Here is a 10,164-nt window from a genome sequence, read left to right as displayed (position 1 = left end):
CCGGAAAACATCATATGTAGCCGAAGCCATATGCGAGGCCCCTTTTACTAGATTAAACTTGCCCAGCTGTTCAACTAAACCAAGAACGTCTTACCGAGACGCATGAAGAATGCCGCTTGCAAAACAAGGAGTTGACCCATTGACGAATTGAGATTTTGACTGGTGTTCAAGTGTGATGCTTGGGCGATATGTTCAAAGACGGACGCGATACTTTCACCCTGAAGCAGTACGGTCAGTATGCAGGTCAACCACAGACTCTAGATTATCGTACATAGGATAATTCCAGCTTTGCCTCGCTCAACAAAGATGTGCCAAGGAGGGTCCACATCTCATTCTCTCGGGCCTTAGCCTTTAGGAAAGCGAGTGCTTCTCTGTCGCTTCCAAGCATCCCGGTATTTTGAATAACATTCAGTGCATCTGGATATGCTCTCCGACAGTGGTACAGCCAGCTGATGCAGTAATTCAAACAGTGCATATCTTGGGTCTCTCTAGCAATAGAGATTGTCTCTTGCATGGCAGAAATTGCTTCTCCGAGACAACCAAAATCGGCCTGAAGAATAGATAGATTTAGTAGGGCGTATTGATAGCATGTACGATCTCGACTATGCACGGCATAATCGAAATATCGATGAAGGTTATCGAAAGAAGACGGAAAATCTCCTGCTCTCCACGAATCTAAGTACCTTTGATAAGTTTTAGCAGCTTGCTCCAGTAGGGGAATTTGGACATTCTGTCCTACTTTACATAGTGCGAAAGATTGGGTAAAGCCACGCCCGAAGCAAGCATCTGCTGTAATTTATTCCGCATTTCCTTGGTGACTCGTGTGCCTTTGCCTAAACTAACGTTAGTGACGAGAATACCTGGAAAGGAATTGAGACCATTTGTTACTTTGCATTTCTTGAACTTGAAAGTCCAATAGCTTTTCCATATCCTTCGTACTCATGGCAACTTTGGCGTCCTCCTCAGTGTCGTCTAAATCGCCGTAAATAACTTTGGCCAGAGGACTGTCCAAATCCAAGCCAAGTTCGACGATATTCACATCCACTTTGCTTTGGTTATTCATTGGGTTCCTCTTGGCCCAAGTATGGTATGTTGGCATTCTGTACTTGATAAAAGCACGCCACAGGGCCACTGAATCATGGAATTGAAGTCTGGCATATTCAAGTTGCGCTCTCCGTACAAACATGCCCAGGGGAGAAGTTCGCGAAAGCAACATTTTGCCTGGTTCAGGAACAATTCCCATGCTCCGTTCGCGTATCTGTTCCTCCCGTGGCTTGGTTATCAAATCCGATACCAAAGTGAAGAACTCCTCCAGAGAATCTACGCAATCCAACTGCCATATCCTCTTTAAGAATAAATCCCATACTGTGCGGCCAGGGATCGACGAAGCTAGGCTGGATGTGACCTCTTCGAATTCTTCGAGAGATATAGTATGGGCGTTCTCTTGATCAATTGCGCGTCTTCTCGCATCTAGAGTATCCAACGGGAGTACATGGGTCATAAAAAAGGACAGTAACGCAACAATTGCTGAGTTTGGGACCACTCCTTCAGAATAAATCGAAACCAGTGCAAGCAGGGCGATTTTCGAGGGAGTTAGATAGCGTGCCATGGTGACGCCGGCCGGTTCAGCAAACGGTTGACTTTCGCTTCGTATTCACATAACTAATCACCGGAGATGATTTCTGAACCTGCGCGGAGTCCCGCAAGACTGGTTTCGCAGAACGATTCTCCGACCCCCGAGCAGTCACGTATAGTTAGGATACTGACGGCAATTCGACGTTTTCAGACAAAGAGAGCGGGTTGCCACAAGAACTTAGAAATAGAATTGTTCCGATAGACTGGGAGCCGATATCGTTTTCTGGGAGATTCTGCAGTTCTCGAGTTCGACTGACGCCTTTGGATCCCGGTAAAGAGTGAACTTTCAAGCAGGTCCAGAACGTGAAGCTCATGGCGTGTATGATGAAAGGTGGTGGAAAATCGCTGGTCTAGCTAGTCGCAAACCAAAGAATTTACAAAACTCTCTCTCTCCAGCTGCCCCGCGACAACCGCCCCGCCAACCTATAAATCAGCTCTAGACGCCCCAAGGTCCGTTTCGAGACAGTGTTCTCCGTACTGTTTGTTGCCTTTAGAATTTCATTGCTTATTCTGTTGTGAGGAAGGCTTGCGAAAAGTTGTTTCACCTGCATGGCCGCCATGGACAGCCAGTCGAAATCGGAACCTTTCATGCGCAGTGATCTTCAGGACATCTTCCCGTTGGTGGCCCAGGGTAAAGTCAGAGAGATCTACGAGCTTGACGAGAAGACCCTTCTCTTTGTTGCTTCGGACAGGATTTCGGCTTACGATGTGATTCTGGAGAATGTGAGCCTTGTTCCCCGAGCCCACCACTTGAAATCACTCTCTGAGCATGTGGCTAATGATGCACCCAGGGCGTTCCTAACAAAGGGGTTGTTCTCACTCTCATTTCCGCCTACTGGTTTAAGTTCCTCAAAGCTGCCTTACCTACTCTCGAGACGCACTGTATCGGCCTTAACCTGCCACCCCAAATCCCGGTGGAGCTTCGACCCAAGTACCAAAACCGGAGCATGGTCGTGCGCAAGGTCAAGGTCTTCCCGATTGAATCTATCGTCCGCGGATACATTGCTGGTTCAGCCTGGAAAGAGTATAAAGAGTCTCGCACCGTGAACGGAATTTCCATGCCGTCCGGACTGGTTGAGAGTGGTCGCCTCCCAAAGGCATTGTGGACTCCAAGTACCAAAGCAGACCAAGGTGACCATGATATCAACATTCATCCCAAATACGGTACGATTCTATTTAGGCGCATTGTTGGTTCAGAGCTGACAGTTGATAGCTGGTAAACTCATTGGCCAGAAATACGCCGACCAGATCCAGAGCATCTCTGTGACTCTATACAATGTGGCCTACGCACACGCCTACTCCCGTGGCATCATCATCGCAGATACAAAGTTCGAATTTGGCCTCGACGTAGAGAATGACCAGGTTATCCTCATTGATGAAGTGCTTACTCCCGACTCTTCTCGATTCTGGCCAGTCAGCAAATATGAGCCCGGCCGACCCCAGGAAAGTTTTGATAAGCAATTCTTGCGAGACTGGCTAGCCTCCAATGACTTGGCTGGAAAGGAGAATGTTGCTATGCCAGCTGATGTTGCGAGAAAAACAGAACTGAAATACCAAGAGGCATACGAGAGAATCACCGGCGAAATCTTCGAGGATGGCTTGCCGTCTGTTTTGGAGGGTGGGGTTCTGGTTAAATAAACCGAAAAACGAATCCTACAACACTCTCATCAGAAATTACCGGGAACAATGGTTTTGCATGACATGCTGCATTAGAGGTTTACGTGCGCCAAAAAATGGATATACGGCTTTTTAACGGCGCATTTGTCGGAGGGTTAGGCTTTGTTAGCTTTGATGGAATTGGCATTTCGATTACTCTGTATGGGCTTATTTTCTACATTTGACATTGTATATCAACTAAATTGAAAAAAAAAATGGTTTTGTATGTACATACATGTTTCCTACGCTATATTTCCATGTTTAATATTTATAGGAGGACTTCGCATAAACAGAAAACCAATCTTCTCCTTATAACGCCTCATGACGATGCATATAGTACAATATACACTGAACAACCAGCCAATGCGCATTTATCCCATTTTGCCCTTCATTCCCCTTTATCTTTCTTTAACTCTTTTAGATGCTTGAACCTATCCACCCCCTTGGCCTCAGCATCCACCAGCGAAGGCTCTTCCTGACTAAACTCCGCTGCGGAGGCACCAAAAGCATTGGGCCCGCATATTTTCTTCTCCTCTTCCATTTCTTCCTTTGACAGTCCATTCGTTGCCCACATACGGTGTATTCTCAAATCAAATGGACCCTCCACACGATCCGTCAATCCAATGCCGACGGATTTGACTCTCTGCCTCACCATTCCTGTCTGAGGCTCGACAACCATACCGTGATTCGTCCGGACAAAGTCACTCCACTTGATTAGTATCGTTTCCCAACCTGTCGAATCAGGATTTGGTGTAGTGGTGTGTGTGGCGTGTGTGCTTGTGGTAGGAAAATCAGCAAGTGCCGCCGGGAGATCCGGCGTGGGCTCCGGAGGTGATTGGGACGATATTCTATGGTGATGCGTCCCAGAGCCGGTGCTGATGAATATCTGTTTCCACAATACTATCCGTCTGTACGTTGACTGTGTACCTCCCTTCCATCGGATTTCACTCGCAGCGCCAGGAAAGCATAGGGATCCAAATCCCAATATAATCCACCGAAAATCCATCGGCGATCTTGATTGCGAAATGCAGCATAACCCGTCCTTTGTATTCTCCAATTCTGGGGAAGCTTAGTTGATATTGAGCCATGAAACCGGGCGTGAGCTGGAGAATTCAAAGTTGGGTCGGCGGGAATATAGTCTAAGCTTGCTGTGCTGTAGCCGCCCACGGCTCGGTCGGCCATAGTTTTGCATCCCTTTACTGTGTCTTCGTGTTCGAAATCGAGTAGATAGTATGGTTTCGTTGGTATTTGAAGGGTCTCAAAGTTCCATGCTGTGCGGATTGACACCATTAGCTTCTATTCTTCGACTCCCAAAACATCCAGGCGGCATCATGGACAACTTGACCAGTTCAAACAAAATGAAGGCACTACGAAGATTTGTACGTACCCAATTTGGAGAGGCGGCTTAGTTCCTGCGTTGTCCTCTTGACGACGCTCGGCCCGCGGGCAAGGCACTTGGCTGTCGGAATCATTTGAACGAGCCCTTGTCGCTTTAAACAGGTCTGGAGGGTAAGCTATGCCGGCCTTTCGTTAGGGTTTTTCGATTGAGTACGGAGTAGGGCATCTAGTTAATGCATCATTGCTGAGAGCTCTAGTCGTTGAGCTTGGATTTGGAATAGTTTCCCTGACATCAGCGCAATTAACTAGTCACGTGAAAGATGCGGCAACCTGGAGACCTGGAGCTTGTTGGACAAAAGTTTTGAAAGGAGCTATATACATATATTTACATAAAATAGACAACATAATGAGGAATTGGATCGGAGGCTGGAGATATTGAGGATATTTCCTTGAAGTGAGGTGGCAATGTCGTCCATATCATGCATCATAACTGAAGGACCTTGGGCAAAATTGAATATTGAAATATTCCTAAAACCCCGACCTTGTAAAACCTTGCAATAACCAACGCTCATATCCAAAAATATATGCTGCAGTCCTAATAACCATCAAACCGAATCAAGAAACAATGACGCTAGTGGTATCCTGGGAAGCCGGGAAGAACATTGGAGGACTGATGAGGGTGGAAATCACGGTAGTTTAACCTGTCTTGTTCCAAAATAGGTCAAGTTCACAGGTGTATCATTGACACCTACCATAGGAGCTGCCTCTCCTAGCATTTCCCATGGTTTTGGAGGGTATGGGCCAATGGTTCGGCCGTTTTGTTGAAAATGAAGGTTATTTGTGAAGGAATCAGGATCCTCGACCAGAGCAGCCGCAGATGTAGGGATCGATGGATTTTGAGGCGAAATGGGTTGTAAATGTGGTAGGAGACTCGTGACTGGTGTATTTGCCGGCATGCCCGATCCAACATTGGCTGCAACGGGTTGAGGTTCTGCAAACGGACCAAGAAGATATAGGAGGCGAGGATCGTTGTCGGGATGAAGGAATGCGGAATATTTTTCCCTCAAAAAGCGGGCACATTCATTTCGCGCTTCATCCGGAAGGGTATCGGCGAGTGTGGAACAAACGTCAAGTGCCTGAAGCTGCAAACTAGGCCAGGAGCTTGGAAGACTGAGCAAAAGATGGCTGTCATGCGTGAAATGGGAGAAGGAGGAATTGAAACTCTCAGATGAGCGGCTGGCAAACAACCACGACCGCGAGATACATATAATCCGGATTAAGAGACGAATTTGATGATTAAGTTCCGCTTTGGAGCTTTGGTTTGTTGGAAGAAGTGATCGATGCAGGGCCACCAAGCGAAGAAGGATGAAAAACCAGACACCGATTGAGGACTCTCCCGACAAAACAATGCTGTTTAGCTCTGGTGTTAAAATATCCGGGTCCTTTTTAATATTTCCTAATTCTACAGTCCGCTGTAGAAGGGATTGCATCTTGTCACCGAGATCGTTGCCCATTGATGATGGGACAAAATTGTTTGGGATTGAGTAAGACAACTCTTCCACTATCCGGAGGAAGATTAATGCTGTCTCCTCATTCGAAGAGTCTGGAGAATGAGTTGAAAGGAAAGGGAGCCCTAGGAGTTCGCATTCGGCGCGCTGCCTGATCTTTACAATCATCAGAAGGCATGTTTTCTCTGTAGTTGCTAGGAAGAGTTCTTACCAACTGCGCTGCATTGATCGGCAACACATTCAAAACTTCAAGCCAGCGACGTTCACCTGCGCGGACATCAGACTCTGCAGTTTTAAACAACAAATTAACAATACTACTTCTGGTAGTATCCCCGTTTGATTCGGTCTCGAGTAATAGGCGAAGTTTGGTCAAGCAATATGATAGCGAAAAATCGTCAATTAGCTCAACAATGCTTTGAGTCTTCTGTTCACCGGCTGCTTGCTGGTCGTTAGTGTTGCCGAAATCGGAAGTTGAGGAGTACCAAATATACCTTGTGATCTTGATCCTAGAAGAATATCCAATGCTTGGTGGATAGCATTCACACAGTTTGGGAATTCTTCCACGATTCGACCGGCGCCTTCGGGACCAAATGTATTCAAATTTTGCACAATTATGTCGCATAGTAAAGGTAGGATTGAGGGCGTCCATTTTTCCACAACCTGATAAATGTCGGTTGTTGAACACCCCGTTATTTCTGCGAAAGTCTCATTGATGAGGCCCAAGGCGTTATAACTGTGCTGCGTTATATAGTCTTCTCTGGCAATTTTGAATCGGTAAGACACCTAAGTCGAATTAGGAATATAACCATAGACTCAATACCAGAGGGAAACTTACAAAATCGAAAGGATCATGTTCATGAAACTTTTCCTTGCAGAGAATATTGACCATATCAAGGCGAAGCCCTGTTATGTTTGGTATCGATTGACGATGCACATCAGAATCCAGAAGTCCGTTTACAAAAGCGAAAAATGAATGGAGTGTGACACAACCAACGCCAACCAAAGGCGGGAGAAAGGCTAGTAGGCAGGGTCGCGATGAAGAATTTAGCACTGTCACGATCCATTTGATTAGTATCCGATCAAAAACCTTTGGGTTGAGCATCCGCAACTGGGATAAATATCGCGCAGTTTCTTGGGGCGAAACAGCTTGTTCTGAATCCTGTTGGAATTTTTGGGCCAGCATATCGAATATACGATTTATGTTTGCTTCGTCCAAGGTGGTCCCTGAATTGAGTAGCTGATGTAGGGTTTCGATGAAACCCGATTTGGCTAGATTAATTGAGTCCACGGTATGCTCAGATGCCGGAGAAGAAGCCGCTGCCGAGGAGCTTTTATCGAAACGCGAGAGGTCGCGGCGAAGCATTATCATGGCAGACTGCTCATGCGGTAATTTTATCCCTACTTCAAGAAGCGAAGATATCAAGTCTATTATCGAAAGGTCCGCCTTGTTGGCGTTGCTATAACCAGCTAGAATGCTTTTGAAGAGATCTGTTGACGCGCCGATGGCTTTGAATGGTTCGGTGTGGCAATTCAAAGTGTCCGCAACGGAAATTAACACAGTGATATCATCCGAGCTCGATGCTTGTTTTAGAATATCCGCCAAAAGCGACAAATCTCCCAAATTCTCAATAATATCTCGGATTTTGAAAAATTGGGCGGGCGTCAGGGCCGAAATCTCGACTGCACGGCCTGTAATGCCATGGTTTGATACAGTTCTAACAGGTATTGTAAGTAAATTTGTGAGCGGTATAAGACACGGCAAGTATACCTCAGATATCGTTTGCGATGCAGCATGACGTGTTCACGTATCCATTGTCCGATTTCAGATTTGATGGTCCAGCCCAAACTCGATAAGTTTATCGGTGGAGATACTTCAACAGAATCGCCAGGAACCGGTTTGGTAATAACATCTGATAACTGACAATATATGTTGCTTTTGATACTCAGGGTCTGCTGCCGTTCGGTATTGATTGAGAACCCAGCCCTTGTAAGAAGGGTGTTTCGGAGATTCCACACATGGGAAGGCAGTCGTCGAGATGGAAGATGAACAAGAAGCTCAACATTTGGATGCATGGGCTGCCGAAAAAAATTAGCTTATCGAGGCGGTCAATGCTGTCCAGAGCCACTCACCTTGTCATTCGTGACGGCCCCTCGAGCCACGAGCCACTGTAAGTACTTGCCTACCGCAAAAGACTGGGACCGGACAAGTTCAGATATGACGTGATATATATTCCCTTTCTCCAACACTGAAGATTCAGCCTTGTGCTGAAGGAAGGAGACAATAGAGCTGTCTGTATCAATGCCGGATTTCCTCCATTTCCGTAATAGCCGCACGGTAACATATATCCGGGTAGACCCGCGTCGGAAATTCGTTGATGACCACTCTAGAAGTTTCGAAATCAAACTATCATACTCGAGGTGCATGTTAAGGCACGCTGACGAAATGGCGTCCATATCGTTCATGGAAATGGCATCGTCAAGCAAGGAGACGACTCGTTGAGCAGGTGACTCGCCGACGGTTTGACGACAGATTTCCGATTTGACAATCCTTTCATTTCTCTCGCATAACTCGCTCAGCTTCGGGTTGTCATTTAAAGATTCAGGTTGAAAACATGTTATCAAGGTGTTCTTGTAAATTCTCCAGGATAAGGGTAGGACGAAGCTGGATGGATGCGATTCGGCGAATGTTCTGATTAGCCACGACAGGCGATCGGCGATCTGCCGTTTGGGGGCTGAATGCTCAAGCGCCAGGACCTTTGAGATTGAATTAGATTGATATCTTAGGAGAAAATGTATAAAAGCGTACCGTTTTCAATTTTACAAGCAACAGCTCTGCTAAGCGGCGTCCCCTTTTTCGAAATCGAACGAGACTTGTCCAATACGATCCCAGCATGGTCAACCATATAGGGAAAGTCTTTATAGAAGCCGTATCCAAAGACAGCAAAAACCATTCTAGGCACATATCTTGATCAAGTAACTGTTCCTGAAATAGGCGTGCCCCAAGCCTCACCCTAATTCTGGTGGTTAGGGAGATTGAATTTCAAAAGGAAGCCTGGTCATAGAACTTACACATATGACATAGCTGCACTCCAATTCGGAGTCCCGCAAGCAGCAATTATACCCTCCACATATTGTTGCACGTTGGCGCTCCAATCTCGCACCCATTTGACCTCCAAATTGTGCGCAACAGCTATGGATGTCCCCTTCCTCTTGAAAGCGCGAATCTCATTTGCACCTACACATTTTGCTAGCCATACTGCCCTCCCAATTGGAATACCTTTATTCACACACTGATCAAGAAGAATTTTTCCTCGAATTCCATGAGGTATGGTACGGCTAAGCTTTCGGAGTGGCACTGAAGGATTAGCTAAATCTCGCAGCCACGCTTCTCGCTTGATGTCAGTTAGAGTGACACGAGGAGGTGGTTTGAAAGTCGAAATATCCGTTACTTTACAATGGGATTGACGTTTATCGAGAGCCGATGTGAAAACCGAAGATAGGAGTTTCAACCCTGATCGGTGTTTGAACTGGGCATAAAGTGATAGCCTTGCAGTATTACTCTCGCTCTGTGAAATTTGAACTCGTTCATAAAATCCTTGCTTGGCTGTCTGATCGGTCAATGAATCTTCTGGATGATCGCCTTTCCAAGGATAAAAATCAAATGGCACTAGGAACGGATTAGCAATTGCTAAGATCAAATGCCTGACAATAGCACGTACTGTTTGAGCTGTGGATTGGGGCGATTCTAGGCACTTCAATATTGAAAGGGGTCGTTTGAACCTCGTTGTCCTCATCGTCAACGGTATGCACATTTGTTTCCGAAGAATTGTCAACCAGTGGTCGATACCTCCATGGCCGCATCGGCAGCGGTGGCAACAAGTCTGGCTGAACCTCATCATCGGGAATTTCAGGTTCTAATATCGTCTGGGACCCAAGCTCGCATACTTCTTCGTCAAAATTCCAAACAGGCCTACCTGTTCTGATGGGTGGTGCGGCATCCTGGGAGGCGAAGGGGCTTGAAGTGGTT

At 46.3% G+C, this 10,164-nt stretch overlaps 3 protein-coding genes across 3 annotated transcripts in view; 1 reads left to right on the top strand and 2 right to left on the bottom strand.

Moving 5' to 3' along the window:
• Window positions 1–1,609, bottom strand: part of UREG_00460 (uncharacterized protein) — a gene marked incomplete at both ends in the record, with an annotated part of 2,688 nt that extends 1,079 nt beyond the window's left edge. Inside the window, 4 exons of the mRNA XM_002540901.1 lie at window positions 95–218; window positions 272–550; window positions 745–838; window positions 861–1,609. Of these exons, the coding sequence (XP_002540947.1) occupies window positions 95–218; window positions 272–550; window positions 745–838; window positions 861–1,609 (1,246 nt within the window). The remainder of the gene's footprint in view (window positions 1–94; window positions 219–271; window positions 551–744; window positions 839–860) is intronic.
• A 584-nt stretch (window positions 1,610–2,193) lies between these two features.
• UREG_00459 (phosphoribosylaminoimidazole-succinocarboxamide synthase) lies at window positions 2,194–3,273 on the top strand (the record flags this gene model as incomplete). The annotated part of the gene is made up of 3 exons (XM_002540900.1): window positions 2,194–2,358; window positions 2,427–2,799; window positions 2,849–3,273. 3 exons carry the CDS (start codon window positions 2,194–2,196, stop codon window positions 3,271–3,273), a joined length of 963 nt encoding a protein of 320 aa, XP_002540946.1.
• Window positions 3,274–5,315: 2,042 nt separating this feature from the next.
• Window positions 5,316–8,591, bottom strand: UREG_00458 (uncharacterized protein; the record flags this gene model as incomplete). Its single annotated transcript, XM_002540899.1, has 7 exons — window positions 5,316–6,293; window positions 6,349–6,572; window positions 6,629–6,920; window positions 6,973–7,187; window positions 7,332–7,852; window positions 7,906–8,213; window positions 8,268–8,591. The coding sequence occupies 7 exons, from the start codon at window positions 8,589–8,591 to the stop codon at window positions 5,316–5,318; spliced, it is 2,862 nt and encodes a 953-aa protein (XP_002540945.1).
• Window positions 8,592–10,164: the final 1,573 nt, after the last annotated feature.

The sequence above is a fragment of the Uncinocarpus reesii genome, genomic scaffold, assembly GCF_000003515.1.
Source record: "Uncinocarpus reesii 1704 scaffold_1 genomic scaffold, whole genome shotgun sequence".
Taxonomy (NCBI): Eukaryota; Fungi; Ascomycota; class Eurotiomycetes; order Onygenales; family Onygenaceae; genus Uncinocarpus; species Uncinocarpus reesii.
This window is presented reverse-complemented; position numbering and strand designations above follow the sequence as displayed.